General features: G+C 51.2%; 1 protein-coding gene across 6 annotated transcripts in view; it reads right to left on the reverse strand.

Annotated features, from left to right (window-relative positions):
• Positions 1–21,578, reverse strand: part of LOC127036047 (zinc finger protein 436-like) — a 122,310-nt gene that overhangs the window by 79,700 nt on the left and 21,032 nt on the right. The window contains exon 10 of one of the 6 annotated variants that reach the window (XM_050926504.1): positions 18,938–21,261. The exons of 4 other annotated variants lie outside the window; for them this stretch is intronic. In XM_050926504.1, coding sequence (XP_050782461.1) covers positions 20,303–21,261 — 959 coding nt within the window. In that variant the 3' untranslated portion in view covers positions 18,938–20,302. Of the gene's footprint in view, positions 1–18,937; positions 21,265–21,578 lie in introns of those variants that run through there. One more of the 6 variants, XM_050926503.1, reaches the window with a different exon arrangement.

Genomic DNA, 21,578 nt, shown 5'->3' on the forward strand with positions numbered 1-21,578 from the left:
AGCCCCTTTCCCGGGCCAGGAGGTCATCTGATCTCTTCGTCTCCAACACCTTCAGTTGGCACCTTTGCAGAGGAGGGGCCCAGACCATCAGTTGCTAGGAGACAGGGTGCCAGGCATTTAGGTGCACTGGCTCCTTGCTCTGTAGCAATCACACACCCTTATTCCACCACCTAGATACTTAAGAACTGCATAGGGGACACTGAGGCACCAACACAGTATTCCGAGAAAACATTAGGAACATACCCAGTTTGTCACACCCTCTAACTAGTACGTTTTTCAGTGTATAAAAAACCCCAGAGCCAGTATAAATAAGCTGACCTAAGCCATGGTTAGATAGTGCTTAATGAAAGGAATGATTGTTCTGTCAGTGTAGCTATTACAGGGATGGAAAACCCTTCCCCTCACTGTAGCAACTGTTTACTCCACAGTGCTACAGCAGTATTTTAAGTGAAGACAGCCTCAGGGTGAGACCAGATCTGGCTCCATGGATGCTCAGGCACTAAGACAACAGCAATGACAATACACTAATACTTCCGTAGTTGGCAGAGTTTGAACCTGCGTGGGGAAACCCCAATGGATTTCTAGTCTCTCGCCTGAACCACTCGGCCACAACTACTTGAGGGACAGCTGTTTCCCTACACAATGTTTCTGTTCTCACAGAATTGTCACTTCAAATTGCTCAGACCAGCTCCCTCAGCGCGCTCACGGCTGTGCATTAGTGTAAGTGTGCCCATGGCTGAACAGCAACAGTTCCTGCCCATTTCTCTTCCAGCTGGAGCATGATTAGAGTGTTTGTGGCTAACGACATTGCTATAGATTGTTGTTCATTCCCCACACTGACAATTCAGACAGTCCCTTTCCTATTCGAATCTCCACCATATCATTCCAATAGCTGGGGGCAGGATTTCTCTGGGGCACTGAAATGTTTCAGGGGTTGGTGTGTGAGCTCAGCCTTGCATTCCATCCCTGATGTTTCATGGACTAACAACAGCAGCAGAAAGAAAGAGCCGAGCCAATATCTCCCTGGCAGGGATGCAGGTGACCACGTCCCCTCTGTCTGACCATTGCCATTGCAGGAGAGAAGGGTTCACTGGAATCGAATACCCTGGCTCAGACCAGAGACACAGGGAGGTTTTGCTGTTCATGGATCTGTGCAAAGGAAATTGTGTCTCTGTGAATTTGAGGCGGGAAATGAAACGCCCACATGGTGGCCCAATGCCCTAAGGAATGTGGGCGATGGACTCTGGCTGAGAAATGATTTAACAGGAATTTGAATCAATGTATTGCCCTGATTAAAAGCTATGGCTGTAAGGCAGCCACTGTTGTTAGTACTGAACCTGCATGGAGACACCCGAGTGCAGTGGTGAGCTGGAGCCGGTTCCCACAAGTTCCCAAAAACCAGTTGCTAAAATTAGACCTCCGTGGAGAACCGGTTGTTGAAAGGCCAGGAGGTGGACAAAGAACTCCAGTCCGTGGGCCGGACCATCCTGTTGCTCCCAGGATTCCCAGCTGGGGAGGGCCCTTCCCTGGCTTCCCCTCAGCTGCAGCGTGGCCAGCTGCCGGCACCAACTGGGCAGTTCAGCTGAGCTCGAGAGTCGTCCTGCTGCCGCTTTTTGAGAGGCCCGGCAAGGTGTGTGGGGGGTCCTCCTGCAAGCTCCACGGCTGGTCAGAGGGGAGGGGAGGGGGCAAGCAGGGCAATTGGCCCAGGCCCTGCAGGGGCCCCTGGCCCCACGAGGATGTCTCTCCCGGGCCCTCCCCTGCTTCCCCCATCCTGAAGAGCTGCAGCATGGCCAGCAGCTGGGCAGCTCAGCTGAGCTCTGGGCTGCCAGCAAGGTAAGGAGGCTGCAAGCTCCGGGGCTGTGGGGGGGGGTTGGGCAAGTGGGGCAATTTGCCCTGGGCCCTTGGCCCCACAAGGATGTCTCCCCCCAGGCCTCCACCCTGCCCCCGCAGAGCTGCAGCATGACCAGCAGTTGGGCAGCTCAGCTGAGCTCCTGAGTTGTCCTGCTGCTTTGAGCTGCTGGCAAGGTAAGGGAGGAGGGGGCTGCAAGATCTAGGGTTGCCGGGGGCAAGTGGGGTAATTTGCCCCAAGCCCTGCAGGGGCTCCCAGCCCCACGGGTATGTCTCCCCTCCCCCAGCCCCTCCACCACTCTCCTCCCTTAAATCAGAACTTTTTACAGGGAACCGGTTGTTAAGATTTTGGCAGCTAATCACTGCCCGAGTGGGTGTCAAGTCCATTGCCTTAACCAGGGGTAGTCGATTATTTTATCAAGATCCAAATTTCTTGGTCAAGGTCTAGTCAATGTCTAGATGCCAGAGAAAATAATACACTGATGATAATAAGAAGAATATAGAAAGATTTTGCAATCACTATGGACATAACTATGATGATTGTTTTGTGTTTCGCTCTTTATATTTGACACTACCACCGCCTTTCCCTTTAGTCTTGTAGTTTACCAAGGGTAAAACTAAACATCTCTTCAGATACAAGGGAGTGTTTGTGTTCAGTCCTGTTAGCTACACAGGGGTTTGATGTAGCTGCTTTCAACCTCCAGCTCTGCCAGGATAAGTAACATTTCAGGGTGTCTCTGAACTGAAGGAGAGAGATCATTTTTTGACAGATGACGCCTCCTCTTAAAGGTTTTTGTCTGGCTTGCAACCCTGGTTCCCAGGTCTCTCCTGAGGGAAGAAAGTTTCTGTGCAAAATACTAAAACTTTTAACAGAGAGGAGGGAAAGGCGATGGCCACATGATGGGGCCAGTGTGTATGACAACATGGTTCTTTTATGTGGGATGACTCTGAACATTGACTGATCTCCACTCCCTTGGATTTGAAGAGATGTTCAGTTGTGCACTTAGGAACCTATAAGGCTGAAGCAATTTTATGGATGGTGACACTACGATTGAAGGGTTTTTTAATGTTGTAGAAATTGTTAAAAACACTTAGCTTAAACTGGAACTGCCTGTTCTTCTTCGAGTGATTGCTCACATCCATTCCAGTTAGGTGTGCGCGCCGCGCGTGCACGTTCGTCGGAAACTTTTTACCCTAGCAACTCCAGTGGGCCGGCAGGTCGCCCCCTGGAGTGGCGCCGCCATGGCGCCCAATATATATCCCTGCCGGCCCACCCGCTCCTCAGTTCCTTCTTACCGCCGTGTCGGTCGTTGGAACTGTGGAGCGCGGCATAGCTGTCCTCCACGTCCCTAGCTCTCCTTGTTCTCTATCGTTATCTCTAGCACTATTGTAGTTGGTAATTAGATTGTTAAGTGTAGATAGTAGTAGTTAAGTTAAGTAGTTTGTAAATAGTTCTTCGCCGGGGGCTTAGCCCTTCCCGGCACCCGGCACCAGGCTCATGCCTGGTTCGCCGGGCTTCAAGCAGTGTGCGGCCTGCAAGAAGCCCATGCCTACCAGCGATCCCCACGACGCGTGCCTGAAGTGCCTGGGGGAATCGCACAGATCCGACAAGTGCCGCATCTGCAAGGCTTTTAAGCCAAGGACAAAGAAGGAGAGGGATCAAAGGCTCCGGACTCTCCTTATGGAGGCGGCACTTGACCCGGCGGCTTCGCAGGCCGTGATCTCGGCGCCGGCACCGGATCGCACCGGCACCGAGAAGACTCCCCGGCACCGACCTTCTCCGGCACCGGGGACAGAGCCTAGGCCGTCGAAGTCTATTACTCCGGCCAGGCAGACCCGACTGGAGCGCCCGGCCTCAACATCGGCCGCGGCGCCGCCGGCACCGTCGACTCCGGGCCCGGCGGGTCCGTCGAGTCCGGTGCCGCCAAGCTCCCCCATGACATCTGGGGTTGAGATAGTGGTGCCATCCACACCGGAGACCTTCGCCTCGGCACGGGACCTCATAGCCATGACTGAGCCCACTCAGCTGCCACCCCCGGTACCTCCGGTGCGGGTCGTGTCCAGAGGCAAGCCTATGATGTCGGCACCGTCTCGGGACTCACGTTCTCGATCCAGGTCCCGACGTCACGGTCGCTCCAGATCCCGCCGCCGCTCGCAGTCCCGGCACCGCTCCCCTCAGCGGTACCGGTCGCACTTGCGGCACCGGTCGACATCCAGACGATCGCGGTCAGACTCCAGCCGCCGATACCGGCACCGCGATTCCAGGAGCCGATCCAGACATTACTCGCCGCACCGGTCGACCTCCCGGCACCGAGCTGGTGGCAGGTCCCGATCCCGGCACCGAAGCGGCACCCAGTACCGGTCCAGATCCCGGCACCGTGACAGAACCCGGTCCCGGTCCCGGCACCGATATGACTCCCGGCACCTGTCTCCGGCACCGAGAAGATCGTCCGTGCCGGCCCGCGCAGACCCTTACCATCCAGGGTCCGCCCCGCCATGGCCCTCTAGACAGCCGTCCGTATCTTTGCAAACGGACAGCGGGTATGCGCTGGGCACCGACCGGCAGGCGGCGCTGTTCAGCGATCCGCCACAGCAGGACCAAGGCCCGCAACAATGGGGATTCTGGACACCCTGGGCATACCATCAGGCCCAGGGCCCCCAACAGCTCCCTGCTAGGCCGGCGACTGCGGAGCGCAGGGCACCTGAAGCCTCGTTGTCTCGCCCCCCTCCCTCCCCGGATGGGGAGGAAGGGTCCAAGCATCAAGACTCCGCGTTGGCTCCTGAGGCAGAGGCGAGGGCCGAAGGAGACCCGCCATTAGACACTCTCTTGCCGGGGGTCTCCTCATCCTCCTCCCCGGATGAAGCGGTGGCTGGTACCTCCTCCAACAGCCCCCCCCCCCCCGCTGGACCTCAGGGCGCACCAAGACCTCCTCAGGCGAGTAGCTCAAAATCTGAGTCTGCAAGCCGAGGAGGTCTCGGAGATAGAGGATCCAATCGTTACCATCCTCTCGGCAGACGCTCCCACCAGAGTCGCCCTACCATTCATACGAACCATCCAGGCCAACGCCAACACCATCTGGCAGTCTCCGGCCTCCATTCCTCCTACTGCGAAGGGCGTCGAGAGGAAGTACATGGCTCCTTCTAAGGGCTACGAGTACCTCCATGTGCACCCGACTCCGTGTTCCCTGGTGGTTCAATCAGTGAACGATAAGGAGCGTCACGGCCAGGAGGCTCCAGCCCCCAAATCCAGGGAGGCCAGGCGGATGGACCTCCTCGGCCGTAAGGTGTACTCGGCTGGGGCGCTGCAGCTCAGGGTCTCCAACCAGCAAGCCCTGCTGAGCAGATACGCCTTCAACTCCTGGGTGGCAGCAGAAAAATTCAAGGAGCTGCTGCCACAAGATGCTCGCCAAGAGTTTACGGCCATCTTGGAGGAAGGCAAGAAGGTCGCACGCACGTCCTTGCAAGCCTCTTTGGACGCTGCAGACTCGGCTGCCCGTACCCTCGCGTCGGGTGTAACAATGCGTCGCATCTCCTGGCTGCAGGTTTCTGGCCTTCCGCCGGAGCTCCAGCACACTATACAGGACCTTCCTTTCGAAGGCCAGGGCTTGTTTTCGGAAAAGACAGACCCCAGACTCAAGAGTCTGAAAGACAACCGAGTCATCATGCGGTCACTCGGGATGCACACACCCGTGACGCAACGCAGACCCTTCCGGCCGCAGCAACAACAACAGCGCAGGCCGTATCCCCAGTTCCGCCAGCGGCAGGACCTTAACAGGCGCCGCGGCAGGAACGGAAGGCGCAGGCACTCGGGGAACCAAGGGGGGCAGAACCAAGGCTCCTCTAAGCCCCCGCCTGGACCTAAGCCTTCATTTTGAAGGTGCGCCCGAGGGCGCAGTAACAGTTTCCCCAATGGATCCTTCCCCCCCGTTTTCCAACCGCCTTTCGTTTTTCCTCCCAGCGTGGTCCCTAATAACATCAGACCGCTGGGTCTTAAGCACGGTGCAGTCGGGATACCGCCTGCAGTTTGTTTCATTTCCTCCTTCCCGCCCCCCTTCCTCGTCCCTCTTCAGGGACCCCTCTCACGAGCAATTCCTTCGACAGGAGGTGCAGACGCTCCTCGGCAAAGGAGCTATAGAGGCGGTGCCGGAGAACGAGAAGGGCAAGGGGTTTTATTCCCGCTACTTTCTGATCCCCAAGGCCAAGGGGGGCCTCAGGCCTATCCTCGACCTGCGAGAGCTCAACAAGTACCTGGTGAAGTTGAAGTTCCGCATGGTATCCCTGGGGACCATTATCCCATCCCTGGATCCGGGAGACTGGTACGCCGCCCTCGACATGCAGGACGCGTATTTTCACATTGCCATCTGGCCACGTCACAGACGTTTCCTTCGCTTCGTTGTGGGGCCTCTTCATTATCAATTTGCAGTCCTCCCATTTGGCCTGTCCACGGCCCCGAGGGTGTTTACGAAATGCATGGCAGTTGTTGTGGCGCAGCTTCGGCGCAGTCGTATCCACGTGTTTCCGTATCTGGACGATTGGTTGATTCGGGGCACGTCGGAACAACAAGTCTGCAGCCATGTCCGCGTGATCACCGACATGTTCGCCACTCTGGGCCTCTTGGTAAACACGGACAAGTCCACCCTGGTTCCCACACAAAGGGTGGAATTCATCGGGGCCGTCCTGGACGCCACTGTGGGCAGGGCCTTGCTGCCATTGCAGCGGTTCCAGGCCTTGTCGGCGATCGTGCAACGGCTGCGGACAGCCCCCTTAACGTCAGTGCGGACATGTCTAACCCTGTTAGGCCACATGGCGGCTTGTACCTTTGTGACCGATTACGCTCGGCTCCGCATGAGGCCCCTCCAGTTGTGGCTCATCAGTCATTACAGACCGACAAGACAGCCGATAGATATGTTAATCACAATCCCCCAGAGGGTATTAGATTCCCTCGGCTGGTGGCTAGACCAGTCAGTGTTATGTGCGGGTCTCCCCTTCCACCCACCTCAGCCCTCGGTGTCCCTAACAACGGATGCCTCGGATCTCGGCTGGGGGGCCCACCTAGGGACCCTGAGGACGCAGGGCCTGTGGTCCCAGGAGGAGGTGGGGCTACACATCAACATGCGGGAGTTGAGAGCGGTCCGTCTTGCTTGTCAAACGTTCTGTCATCAGCTTCAGGGTCGCTGTGTCGCGGTGTTCACCGAGAACACGACGACCATGTATTATATCAACAAGCAAGGCGGCACCAGATCCTCCTCCCTGTGCCACGAGGCGATACGACTCTGGGACTTTTGTGTAGCCCACTCCATTCACCTCATGGCTTCCTTCCTCCCCGGAGTGCGGAACACGCTGGCGGATCGATTGAGCAGATCCTTCCTGTCACACGAGTGGTCCCTTCGCCCAGACGTCGCCCTCTCCATTTTCCGGAGGTGGGGTTATCCCCGGGTGGACCTCTTCGCGTCCAAGGGGAACAGGAAGTGCCAAGCGTTCTGCTCCTTTCAGGGCAGGGAGCCCGGGTCGATAGCGGATGCCTTCCTCATCCAGTGGTCGACCCACCTGTACTATGCGTTTCCCCCATTCCCTCTGGTCCACAGGGTCCTTCTGAAGGTGCGCAGGGACAGGGCTCACGTGATCATGGTAGCCCCGGCATGGCCCAGACAGCACTGGTACCCCATGCTGCTGGACCTGACCATAGCCGACCCAGTTCCCCTGCCCCTTCATCCGGACCTGATTACCCAGGAGCACGGGACCCTCTGTCACCCGGACCTGCAGTCGCTGCACCTAGCGGCGTGGCTCCTGCGTGGCTGACTGGCTCTGAGCTGTGCTGCTCCACGCCGGTGAGGGAGGTGCTCTTGGGCAGCAGGAAGCCGTCCACAAGAGCGACATATTTGGCGAAATGGAAACGCTTCTCCTGTTGGTGCGTGGAGAGAAATCTCCGCCCTTTGGAAGTTTCGGTAGCCGACATCTTAGACTACATTTGGTCCCTCAAAGGGCAAGGTCTGGCCATATCGTCGTTGCGAGTCCACCTAGCAGCTATCTCCACCTTTCACCCGGGTGCGGATGGTCGCTCTGTTTTTTCTCACCCGACGGTGCCTAGATTCCTTAAGGGGCTGGAACGTTTATACCCTAACGTCCGTCCCCCTGCTCCAACCTGGGATCTTAACCTGGTGTTGTCCCGGCTCATGGGGCCCCCCTTTGAGCCGTTAGCTACTTGCTCCCTGCTTTACCTCTCTTGGAAGACGGCCTTTCTAGTAGCTATCACCTCAGCTAGAAGGGTGTCGGAACTCCGGGCTCTTGTGGTAGACCCCCCATATACGGTCTTCCACAAGGACAAGGTGCAGCTGAGACCACACCCTGCTTTTCTCCCCAAGGTGGTCTCAGCCTTCCACGTCAACCAAGAGATATTCCTCCCGGTTTTTTTCCCGAAACCTCACTCCTCAGGCAGGGAGCAGCAGCTCCACTCGCTTGATGTCCGTAGGGCTCTCGCGTTCTACGTGGAGAGGACCAAGCCCTTCCGCAAATCCCTCCAGCTTTTCGTGGCACTAGCGGACCGCATGAAAGGGCTTCCTATCTCCTCCCAGAGGTTATCCTCTTGGGTAACGTCCTGCATCAGGACTTGCTATGACTTGGCCCATGTCCCTACGGGCCGTGTGACTGCGCATTCTACCAGCGCGCAGGCGTCGTCGCTGGCTTTCCTCGCCCGTGTGCCCATCCAGGAAATCTGTCGGGCAGCGACCTGGTCATCGGTCCACACCTTTGCTTCCCACTACGCCCTGGTCCAGCAGTCAAGAGACGACGCGGCCTTCGGATCTGCAGTGCTCCATGCCGCGACTTCTCACTCCGACCCCACCGCCTAGGTATGGCTTGGGATTCACCTAACTGGAATGGATGTGAGCAATCACTCGAAGAAGAAAAGACGGTTACTCACCTTTGTAACTGTTGTTCTTCGAGATGTGTTGCTCACATCCATTCCACACCCGCCCTCCTTCCCCACTGTCGGAGTCGCCGGCAAGAAGGAACCGAGGAGCGGGTGGGCCGGCAGGGATATATATTGGGCGCCATGGCGGCGCCACTCCAGGGGGCGACCTGCCGGCCCACTGGAGTTGCTAGGGTAAAAAGTTTCCGACGAACGTGCACGCGCGGCGCGCACACCTAACTGGAATGGATGTGAGCAACACATCTCGAAGAACAACAGTTACAAAGGTGAGTAACCGTCTTTTATTAAAGGCTGGTTTCCCCACATCAGTTCCAAAAGCTTTGCTAGAAACACTCTGGGTTCTCTCCTGCCTCGGTGGGAACTAGAGGGAATCGTCCCCTGCTGCTCTTGGCTCCACACTGATTTTTCTGGGGAGGGGACGTGGAATTGATTTGTTCGCTGTTGAGAAGGGAGCCGGGCCAGTTCTCAAGGAACCAGAACTCCGAGCATGTTCCCAGCCCAACCCAGGCTCCTGCCCTGTCCCAGCCTGTTCCCCTGGGGCCCCTGCATGCTTGACTCTAAAGCAGGCTGGGAGCAGCAGCTGAGGCAGAGGACAGCCTGGGCTGGGCAGATCGAAGGAGTTTAGCAAGCAAAAAAGGTAAAATGGCAGTGGGGTATTACCTTGGACTCGACGGCATTTCTCCATTGGTCTGTCTGCTTTGGGGTAGGGACAATAACACGTCCTGCTGCATTTGTTATTTCAAAAGGCAATTTAGGATTTTCATTCTCACACACGATGCACAAAGCAGGACTCAACCTTTGGCGTAAACTAAACAAGCTGCTCACAGATTCTGGCAGCCACAAGGAGCATTTGGGTGAGAGCTCAGACCTGCCCCTGTCCCAGAGGGAGAGTGTCATCTGTGTGGGGACTGGGCCACTGACCTACTCGCTCCTAATTCCCAAACTTTCAGTAACTCTATTATCAGTGCCTGTGAGTGTTATTTAAACCATAAGAAAAACCCTACTGGGCTAGACCAAAGGTCCATTTAGCTCTGAATCCTGTCTTCTGACAGTAGCCAAAAACAGGTGTCCCAACAACCAGTCACCACTGGGAGTTGAACCCAGGATCTCCTGTTTACAAAACATATGCTTTAGCCAGCTAAGCCATGGTGCCTGTAGATGGCTAAAACCCAGTGTCTGCCTAAAACCCAGTGTCTGCCTACAACTGACTCCCTGCCATCGTCACCAGGGCCTGACAAGCTTTGTTTGTGTTTGGATTCTGCAAAGCAGAGGAGCAGGTGACGTTTTCCTTACAAGTTGTGTGTGAGTGAATCTTTGTCCAGGTCTGCACCACAAAGTTGTTTCAGCAGAATTATATTGCTCAAGTGTGTAAAAAACACACTAGCCTACCTCGGTTGGCAGCTTGTGGCTGGTGTTCACACTGAAATGCCACATCTGGCGACAAAACTGCCCTGTTTTGCTGACAAAATAAAATAACTTCGATGAGAGGTCTAGAGCTTTTGCAGCAAACTTAAAGTGACAGAGTAGACGCTGCCGTTCATTATATCACCATAACTGGCTTCCTCCAGTATCCCGCAATGCCCGCCGTGAACTCGCCTACCCTGCATTCCTGCTACAGAGCCATGGGCCCCTCCCCTTTCATTGCTCTGGGAAGTTCTGACAGCTGAGCCTGCTGCTCTGCTCTGGCAGCCAGGAGCAAACCACTGCCGTGGAATGCTGCTCTCTCCCGCACTGCAAACACAGAGCAGGGTGGCGGGAGCTTCCTTACAGTGTGTGTGGGGGGCACTGGCATCCGAACTGTGACACGCCCAGGACATCCTTTCCCTCGAGGAGGCTCTTACCTTCCAAACAGGGACAGCTGTTTTCTATTAAAATCAGGAAAAGGGAAGGAGAAACCTGGAAAGAGGTTCCTCCTGGCGCTCACATACATGAACCCAAATACTCTCTCAGTCCTCAGAGAGAGACCTGGAGAAGGAGATTTGCTGAAGCAAAGCCACAGGGGTCTCTGAGGTTTCCTTGGCTCCTCACCCCTGTCCTGCCTGGCTGATGTCAGCATCTCTCTGTGAGGTCACCACCTCCCCACCACCTTGGACCAATAGTCTGAGGTCCTGCAAAAGGCCTTTGTGATATCACTGCCACACCCCTCCCTTGCTGTGCTAATATCCTGCCCCTGCCCAGGCACTTTGGAGGTTTGAGCACCCTAGGCAGGGTGATGACACTGGGTGATCGGCTGGCTGGGAAAACAAGAGTCTGTCTTTTTGCCAGGGAAAGGAGAAACGTGGCCAGCAGCAGGGGGTGCAGAACATCACCCTAGTGCGGGGGTGACAGCGCCTCCGGGATCCTGAAATCCCAGCACTTTACACACCTTCCTGGAGCCTCCAATCCCCCTGGGCTGTCGGAACTGCGACCCCAACCCTACTGATGAGAAACAGGCCTGAGGAGGGGAAGCTACTGGCTCAGGGTGACACCAAGTGTCAGAAGGATGGATGGGACCCAGCAGTCCTTCTTTCCAGGCCCCTTTGCTAACCACTGCTGCACACTCCCTCTCACAGCTGGGAATTACAAGCAGGCCCTCATGGCCGCTTCCCCTGCCTTTGAGAGGGAGTGTGCTCTGCTGGAGTCAATGGAGCAGGGGACTGGGAGTCAAGACTCCTGAGTTTCATTGATGGGGATTTGATACTTTCTCGCTATTGGAAATTGCTGGGAGAATCCCCCAGCCAAAGCTGCTCTGACAGTGCTAAGCAACATCTGACCATTCAAGGGCGAGCGCACTGTCCAGGAAGAGAAGTGTTTGGCTCTGGGGTTTCACTTCATCCCAGTCTAGAGAGAGAAGCCCAGCCATGGAGTTTGGCTCAAGAAGACCAATTGTCCAATTTGTTAAAGGCGTTTTGAATTCCAGTCCTGTGCTCCAAAGTGCTTGGTGTCATTTGCAAATTTTAGAAGCATGCTCTCCACTCCATTTTCCAAATCAGTAATGAAAATATTGAATAGTACCAGAACCCGGACTGATCCCTGCCGGACCCACTAGGTACACCCTCTCCGTTGGACAGCCAGACATGGAGAAGGGCTCTTGGAATCTGGGCTTTCAACAGCTCTGCACCCACATCACACTGATTGCATCTAGACCGCATTTCCCTCGTTTACTTGTGAGAATGTCCTACGGGACTCTGTCAAAAGCCTTAATAACACCGAGCTAGATCCCATCTACTGTTTACCCACCTCCACTAGGCCCGGAGCCCTGCCAAAGAAGGAAAGAGGATTGGTTTGGAATGATTTGTTCTTGACAAATCCACGCTCACTAATCCCAAGAACCAAAGTATCCTGTAGGTGCTGCTGACAAATTGATTAAGAATGTATTCCAGTATCTCTCCAGCTATGGAAGTAAGGCTAGATAGTCTGTAAGTCTCAGGGGTTTCTTTGTTCCCCTTTCAAAGATAGGTCCTGTCCCGTTCATGGATGGGAAGATGTTCTTTTTCAGGTATCTCAGAGGAGACCTGGGGCACAACACCTGGTTTGTTTAGGCCACAAAAACAGAGGCAGGAACCTCTTCTGTCCTGCTGGCAAAGAACCCCAGGTACCTAAGAGACAGGGACTCACATCCCTGAATGGACTTAAAAAAGGCAGTGGTTAAAAAGTTTGGTCCCAACCATTTCTTGTTTCCACAGACTAGACATTTTAGCAAACTTTAGAATTCCTTGGTGCTAAACACTGTGAAACTCCCCTTTCTCCTTCACGGAGGGCTTTAACGCCCCTTATCTCACTGAAGCTCACAACTGCCCGGAGTTTGAGAATTGTCCCTGTTCCCATTGGACAGATGGGGAGGAGCCTGAGGTCCAGAGAAGGGAAGTGACCTACCCAAGGGCCTACACAGCAAGGCGGTGGCAGAGCCAGAAAGAGAAGCCACCAGTCCTGACTCCTGCTCTAACAAACAGCAAACCCCCCCTAGAGGCAGGGATAGAGCCCAGGAATCGAGATGGTGGGGAAACTTCATTGAAACCATTTCTGTCAGAAAATCCCCTTCAGACTAAACCAGTTTGTTTCTCGAAATCAAAACAAGTGGGATGAAAGTTCTTTGCAAAAAATATTTTGTTGCAAAACAAAAGCATCTCCTGTTTGTCAGAGTGTGTTAAATTGTCTCGTCGCACACAAAGAGGAGACACTTAGATCACAAACATTAGCTAAGATGCTTCAGTCAGAGCTAAGTAGTTGATGCTCTTAATAATTTCAAAATAAAAAAATACAAATATAATAGACTATTTCAGCTAGTCTATTATGTCATAATCTGCTCTGAGTAAATGTGATAGGACACCTCATATTATGCACTATTAGGTGCTAAGGACAGCAGGAATTAAAAAGTTGAGGACAATGCCTTATCACCCACAAGGTGAACCTCAACCCGAAAGGTTCAACCAAACCCTATTAGATATGCTAGGGACTTTGTGGCCAGAGCAGAAGGCAACCGGGAGCCAACATGTCGCATTTCTGGTGCACGCCTACAACGCCACAAAGAACGATGCTACGGGAGTCACCCCATATCTCTTGATGTTTGGGCGAGAAGCAAGATTACCCATAGACCTGTGCTTTGGTGTATCAGAGGATGGCGATAGCTATGAAACTCATCAGCAATATGTATCCCAACTACGAGAAAAGCTGCGGGATGCTTATCACTTAGCTATATTTGCAGCCTGGAAGAACGCAGACTGCAACAAACATCAACATGATGCTAGGGTGTGTCTGCAAGATGGAAGGCAATACCTTACTTGCTGATGGAAAAGCCAGACCTGCCAGTCTACAAGATCAAACCTGAAGAGGGTCCAGGACAGACAAAGACCGTTCATAGAAACCTTTTGCTCCCTGTGGGGGAATTGGTAGGCACCCCTTATGAGATGGGCCACAAGAGGGCAACTGGGCAGAACGAGGGTGCTGTACCAAAGCCGCCTTCCAACATGACAGATGGCCCCCTGCAGCTAACCTACCCCTACTCAGCACATCTGAGAGTGAGTCTGAGGAGGAAGACACAACCGTGGTGTATCCTGGGATGAAGACAAGATTTCAGTCTCGATAAGCTGAATCAAAAGAGAGCACCTCCTCTTCCACCCTAAACCCCATGGCAGAAGTATTTAGGCCCATTCCTGACACTCCTGAGCCACTGGTGGGACCCCCGTGTGATGACATACACAGGTTATTGGACAGTGGCGACATACAGATGGAGGATGTCCTGAGCACCTTCGACTCTCCACTGTTAGAACTAGAAATGCAGAGGCCTATGCCAGTATCTGAGGGGACCTCACGGGAAACCTCTCCATCCGTCACTCACGAGGATGTCCCCCCTACCACATCAACAGGGATTCTCAATAGGCGAGACAGGGTAATAAGACCAGTGAAACGGTTAACTTATGATGCATCTGGGGTGACTAGTGAAGAGCCAATACATTTAGCACACAGGTTTGTGGAAGCTAAAGTGGGCTGAGGCCCTTTGGAGGAGACCAGTGAGTTGGTATAGTAGGGAATGTGATTTGTCGGGACGACAAATTCTCGACTGGGGGGAGGAAGTAAGCAGAGTCAGGATGAGCTCTACCCTGACATCTGGTGGTGAACTATGAGGGGTGTGGAAAGAATTTCAGGGAGTGTGGAAAGGAATTTCAGGGGTTTGCATTGGCACACCCACCCTGCCTAGCATAGCCCATGGCAGCCTGAGATGGTTATTTTGACAGCTCTGGGATCCCCAATTTCTTCATTACTGGGGCAGGAGGAATAAAGTGTTGTCACCCTGATTACATGAATGAGGAACTGTGAGACTGCTTTATGACAGAAAGTCTCAACATCAATTAAGTAGCACTCGCTAGACAAGGGACATGGATGCCAAAACCCAGTGAATTGAGAGAGGTTGGGGATAGGTATGTGTACCTGATGGTATGGGGCACCTTTGAGTGCCTGGCATACCAATTGCACCTCCTTCTCTCTGGAACCTAGCTAGAGGCTGCTGAGCTGAATTCACTTTGGACCAGCACTGGGGCTCCACTACTACAAGCTGAAATCAGTAAGAGCTGAGATCACTGAGTGCTGTGTTAACTAGTGGGGGAGCTTAAGAGATATATTGCTAAGTGGCTGGTAGAGCAGGTCATTGGGTGGGGGCTCGAGCTGGTTATGCATTGTATTATTGAAACTGAACCCCTGGGTACTGAACCCAGCCCTTGTTGCTGCCAACTCAGAGGGGCAGAAGGGTTACACTAGTGGCACTCTCCAATGGATCCCCGCACTTCACCCACCGTGAGGTAGGTAGGAGCGGATCATTATTATCCCTACTTGAAAGAGGGAGAAGCTAATGCTGAAAAAGGAGAATTGACTTGTCTTAGGTCACACAGCCAGTTACCGGCAGAGTTAGGAATAGGACCCAAGAGGGAATAGGACCCCTGATTCACAAACTAACCATCAGATCTTGAATTTCAGACATTGAACGACCTGAATAAAGTGTTCTCGAATGAGCTCCAGACCAACAACAATGCATAGTAATTATTCAGCAAGTATTTTAGGAGAACTGCAGTGTTAGAGAGAATCATGAACTGCTCAGAGACAATTAATGCAGAGAAGCAGCAAAATTCATCAAACATATAAGTGGTTATGACTTATTTACTTGGTCTTCAAAGAGAACAACAAGGACCTGAGTCTCCTCCCTGTCAATAACCCCCTGCTCAGCCAGTCAGGGTAGAGACTGAGGACGGGAGGCCGAGGGTTCTCACCAGAGAGCCCAAAGAATGGCCCAGGTCACTGGTGGGGTCACTGCCCGAGCACTATTTCAGCCCCACATTTTTGGGTGGACCTCTGACAGTGGGAGCTGCAGAGCACTCCCCCGCAACACACACACACACACCCACACACACACACACCCCTCACTCTTGGTGTTGGGAGGGGAACAGGTGAAAGGACAAAAGAAGCAAGAGACAAAGAGAAAGGAGGGAGGGATGGACGGAGGAAAAGGTGAAACAAAAAGGACAAACCCTAATGTCCCCAGTGATTCTGAGGGACAAAATTCCAGGTCCAGAATAAAATTCTGCCTCCTTAAGCTCATGTTTTCCATGCCTAGAATTCAACTGTCACCAGATGGATCAGACTGAACAGGTTTCAAACCTTGAGGAAGCTCTTACCTTCTAAACAGGGACGGTTGTTTTCTAGTAAAATCACTAAAAGGTGTCATAAACAGATAGTTAAGGGTTAATAGAACAGGAGTACTTCATGTCTCTTTTGCCTGTAAAGGGTTAACAAGCTCAGTGAGCCTGGCTGTCACCTGACCAGAAGACCAATCAGGGGACAGGACACTTTCAAATCTTGATGGAGGGAAGTCTTTGTATGTGCTGTTAGTGTTTGGTGGTTGTTCACTCTGGGGGCTCAGAGGTACCAGACGTGCAACCAGGTTTCTCTCCAATCTCTCTGATACAGTCTCTTCTTGTCAATTTAGTAAGTACCAGTTAGAAAGATGGTTTAGTCTTTTGTTTTCTTTTTTTGCAAATGTGTATTTTGCTGAAAGGATTGTATCTCTGTTTGCTGCAACTTGTATTTGTGCTGGGGGGAGGATTCTCTCTGGTGTCTATAAGGTGAAAGACCCTGTAACATTTTCCATCTTGATTTTACAGAGATAATTTTTACTCTCTTTCTTTCTTTAATTAAAAGCTTTTCCCTTTTTAAGAACCTGATTGCTTTTTTTTATTCTTGTGTGAGACCCCAGGGGACGGGGTCTTGACTCACCAGCGAATTGGTGGGAAAAAGGAGAGAAGGGAGGAGGAAAAGCCTGATTTCTCTCTGTGTTAGGATCACTGTCTCTCTCTCAGGGAGCGTCTGGGAGGGGGAGAGAAGGGGGGGAAGGTGAATTTCCTCTCTGTTTTTGGATTCAAGGAGTTTGAATCACAGTGATCTCCCAGTGTAACCCAGGGAGGGGTGAATCTGGGAGGAAGAAAGGAGGGGATTGGTTTATTTCCCTTTGTTTTGAGATCCAAGGGGTTTGCAGTCTTGGGGTCCCCAGGGAAGGGTTTGGGGGCCAGAAAGTGTCCCAAAACACTATATTTTTGGGTGGTGGCAGCTCTACCATTTCTAAGCTAGTAATTAAGCTTACGGGGGATCATGCAGGTACCCCATCTTTTGGATGCTAAGGGTCAGAGTGGGGAATCATACCTTGACAAAAGGGAAGGAGAAAATTCGAGAAGTTCCTCCTGGCGCTCACGTCCGTGGACCCGAATACTCTCTCAGTCCTCAGAGACCTCGAGAAGGAGACTTGCTTAAGCAAAGCCACAGGGGTCTCTGAGGTTTCCCTGGCCCCTCGCCCCCACTCCTGCCTGGCTGATGTCAGCATCTCTCTGTGAGGTCACCTCCCCACCACCTTTGAACAATAGTCTGAGGTCCTGCAAAAGGCCTTTGTGATGTCACTGCCACACCCCTCCCTTGCTGTGCTAAAGTCCTGCCCCTGGCCAGGAACTTTGGAGGTTTGAGCTACTCCCTGTGGATCACCCCACTCAAGGAGCATTCGTTCTAGGAAGCAAGCTGGCTAGACAGGAAAACGTCAGACGCTGCTCCCAATGCTACACTCAGTTTTCTCAGACATTAGTCAACTTTATGGCCAGAAGAGACCATTAGAGTATCTAATCTGACCCCCTGCATATCACAGGCCTCCTGTATGACACAAGAGCTACTTTTGGGGCAAACACATTCCAGAAGGCATCTAGTCTTCATTAAATGACATCAGGAGATGGCAAATCCACCACTTTCCTTGGTAGCTTGTTCCTGTGGTGAATCCTCGCTGTGGACTATTTATGCCTTATTTGTAATATGAACCCTTGCTCTGGCTCCCAGCCCCTCTACAAGGGCTGCAGCTGTCTGGAAGTGCTGCCTTCCACGCCTTTCTCATTCACACCTTATTCATTCAACAGGGCAACTGATTACCAAGTGGAGGGAAGATCTTATTCTACTTCTAGCAAAAAGACATTTTTCTTTTACCTTAATTATACTACCTTAGGGGCTCGCTATAACATACTACCAAGGTTCAATACAAAGTGATATACAAGTTATACAAAAATGGATAATGCAGAGATTTATCTACAACTGCATTGACTGCTGTGTGCAGTAATATAGTGATCCCTGGGTCTTTGAATGAGGCTTTATACTTCGAGGGGGGGGCAAGCTGGGGTGAGCAGCGAGTCGGAGGCAGGCGAGTGGGCAAAGAGGCGAGCAGTGAGGCAGCAGGGATTCTAGGGGCGGGCATGGGGGTTTCTGGCAGGGGAGAGAGGAGGTGAAAAGAGGTGAGTGGGGCACTGAATAGGAGGGATGCAGAAAGCCAGCGGGGGGTTAGGGAGTGAAGAGGGGTGTGATGGTAGGGTTGAGAGGGGAGGGGGTGGGTCCTATTTTACTGCTGTGATCTGGTCACCCTATGCGCGCTGTTTCTTTCCCCCTCTACAGGCTTCCATACACTGTCAGTGCCTTGCTAGTGGGCCATGCACCATGAGAGATCTCTTCTCTTTGTGTGTGACTATGACTGTTTCCCTTGTGCGTGAATTTATTCAATAAAATCTTGAGCTTCATAATGGCTACCATGAGTGTAAAGAAAAAGAGAAAAAGAGAATCAGAGCACAGCGTCTTCAACACTGAATGGACGAAGAAATACGTACATACTGAGAATGATACAGTTATTAAAGTAAGCTTTCAAATGTCTAAGGAAATTGCTGCTGTTGGGAAATGCTTCACAGAAGGTGAGTTTTTAAAAAAGTGTATCTTGATTGCTGTATCTGAGTTATGTCCAGAAAAAGAGGGAAATATTTGAGAATGTCAGTCTAGCACGCATGACTGTACAGAGAAGAATAGCTGACATTTCTACCAATCTAAGTGATCAGTTAAAGCAGAGAGTCAGTGAATTCTGCTTTTACTCCCTAGTGATGAAAGCACCGATTTAAAAGACATCGCCCAACTTCTTATTTTTATTAGAGGTATTGATAATAACTTTGAAATTACTGAAGGACTTACTGGCATGTGCTCCATGACAGGTCACACAACCAGAAAAGAAATCTCCAGTAAAGTGATAAAGTGTATGAATGATATGTCAGGCTTAGATTTCACAAACTTGATGGCCATTTGTACTGATAGTGCTCCAGCTATGTGTGGAAAAAAATGTTGGAGCAGTTACTCTTCTTGAAGAATTTATTGGGAGACAAATAACCAAACATCACTGCATTTACATCAGCAGGTTTTGTGTAGAAAGTCTTAAAATCTGAGCATGTAATGTCAGTGATAGTTTCCATTGTAAACTACATCCGTTCTAGAGGACTAAAACATAGGACATTCCGAGCCCTTCTTGAAGGGGTAAACACTGAGTGCAGTCACTTGATGTACCATATGGAAGTGAGGTGGTTGAGTCGAGGAAAAGTGCTCCGCCATTTCATTCCTTTGAAAGAGGAGGTAGCAAAATTCGTAGAAAATGGGCCAATAAAATTCCCAGAGCTTGAAAATGAGTCCTGGAATCAAGATCTCTTTTTCTTTTGTGATATTACAGCACACCTGAATGATCTCAACATTCAACTTCAAAGGGAAAAAAATCAACTTATATTTCAAATGTGTGCAGCAGTGAAAGCTTTCAAAATGAAACTGAAACTTTTCAGAAGTCGGCTGTCAAAAGGTGAAATGTGTCACTATCCCACTTGTGCACAGTGTATCCCTCAGCACAAACACGCTGAGTTAGGAGAAAAATATGCAAAGCACATCAATCTTTTGATTGAAGAATTTGACAGAAGACTTACTTTGTCTAAAGACGACGATGTCCAGTTGAAGCTGATTGAAGATCCCTTTTCTGTGGATCCAGAGGAAGTGCCACTAGATTTGCATTTGGAGGTTACTGAACTTCAATGTTCGGTAGTTTACCGATATAAGCACAGAGAAAGCAGCCTGTGGGACTTCTACAAAAGTCTGGATGATAAAAAATACAAGAATCTTATTGAAGTTGCACTGAAAACATTTAGCATTTTCGGAAGCACCTACATATGTGAAAAATCATTTTCCACCACGAACATGAATAAAAACAAGCAATGTTCTTCTCTGACTGACGACCATTTGGAAGACATAATGAAAATATCCACTTCAGATATGACCCCTGAATATGACAAGCTTGTTGCCCAAAAGAGATGTAATATCTCTCATTAAATTTGCAAGGTAATTATGAAAAGTACGAAGTTTTCTTTCAACGAAACAGGTGTTTTTCATTTTTCCATGATTCATAAAAAAAAAAATTAAAAAAATTGTTTGCTTTAATTGAAAAATTCTTAATAAAGTATCCCCCCCCAATCTTCCTTTTCGGCCCACAGCTGTTTCAGTGGGGTGGCACTGGGGAAGGAGGGTTTGTTTCCACAGTGCAGACAGCACTGGGTGCGTGTGTGTTTTGGTGGGGGTGGTGTTCTGTCGGTACTGGGCGGGTGGGGGGGGGGAGTTAAGCCTTCAGATGTTTTCTTTGGAGTAATATGGCCCTCACTGCTTTACGAGTTGTGCAGCCCTGCCCTAGAGGTTTTTATGGTATTGAGCTCCCTGGCAGATTCTCTGATGACTAACATGGGCTGAGTGCCAAGCGAAGGTTTTCCCACACTCACTGCATTCATAGGGTCGCTCTCCTGTGTGGATTCTCTGATGAGTAATAAGGTTTGAGCTCCGATTGAAAGTTTTCCCACACTCATTGCATTCATACGGCCTCTCCCCTGTGTGGATTCTCTGATGTTCAGAAAGGCCTGATCTGTGAGTGAAGTTTTTCCCACACTCACTACATTCATAGGGCCTCTTCCCTGTGTGGATTCTCAGATGTTTAGAAAGAGTTGAGGTGTTAATGAAGCATTTTCCACACTCATGGCATTTAAAGGGCCTTTCCCCCATGTGGATTCTCTGATGATTAATAAGGCTGAATCTGTGAGTGAAATTTTTCCCACACTCACTGCATTCATAGGGCCTCTCCCCCGTGTGGATTCTCTGATGGGTAATAAGGTGTGAGCTGCGGCTGAAGGTTTTCCCACACTCACTGCACCCATGGGGCTTCTCCCCTGTGTGGATTCTCTGATGGGAAATGAGATGTGAGCTGCGCTTGAAGCTTTTCCCACACACACTGCATTCATAGGGTTTCTCACCTGTGTGGATTCTACGATGCTCTTTATGGGCTGAATAGTCACGTAAGTTTTTCCCACACTCAGTGCATGTATTTTTGCTCTTTCCCATAAGGATTTCCTGCTGTGTTGTGGTTTCCTTGAGGTCCTTCTGAGTTCCTTCTCGTGAAATTAATGTACCCACTTTCTCCCCTGGCTGGTTTCCCTGCTCTTTTTCTGGTCTGTGCTGACTCTCACAGGAGTTTCCCTGCTCATGACTCCTGGACACATTCCTTTTTGATCTTTGCGATAATTCTCTGTGTTTATCCATTTGCTCAACATTTTCCTTCAGAGAATTCTGCTCCTCTTTCTCACGTATCATTGCATCACCTGCTGTGATAGAGACAGAAACCTCAGTCAGGGATGGAAAGGGGAAGGCCAAAGCAAAGCAAGTGCTGGAGAGAGGTCAAATAAAAATCAGGAACTGAACTCCCCCAAACTCTTCCCCCAAATGTTGTAGTAGGATTTTATGTTTGTATTTTATATAATTTGGAATGAAGGATAACTAATAATTATGCAGCGTGCATTAAGTGTATTGGTGTATGATCTGAGCACATCCTGCCAGCCACCCTTTTTGAGTAACAGAAAGGAATGGCTAATGGGCCAGTGGGTAGAGCTACATCAGCCAGAATCTGTGTCTGGACTGA

Source organism: Gopherus flavomarginatus, chromosome 17, assembly GCF_025201925.1.
Source record: "Gopherus flavomarginatus isolate rGopFla2 chromosome 17, rGopFla2.mat.asm, whole genome shotgun sequence".
Classification (NCBI taxonomy): domain Eukaryota; kingdom Metazoa; phylum Chordata; order Testudines; family Testudinidae; genus Gopherus; species Gopherus flavomarginatus.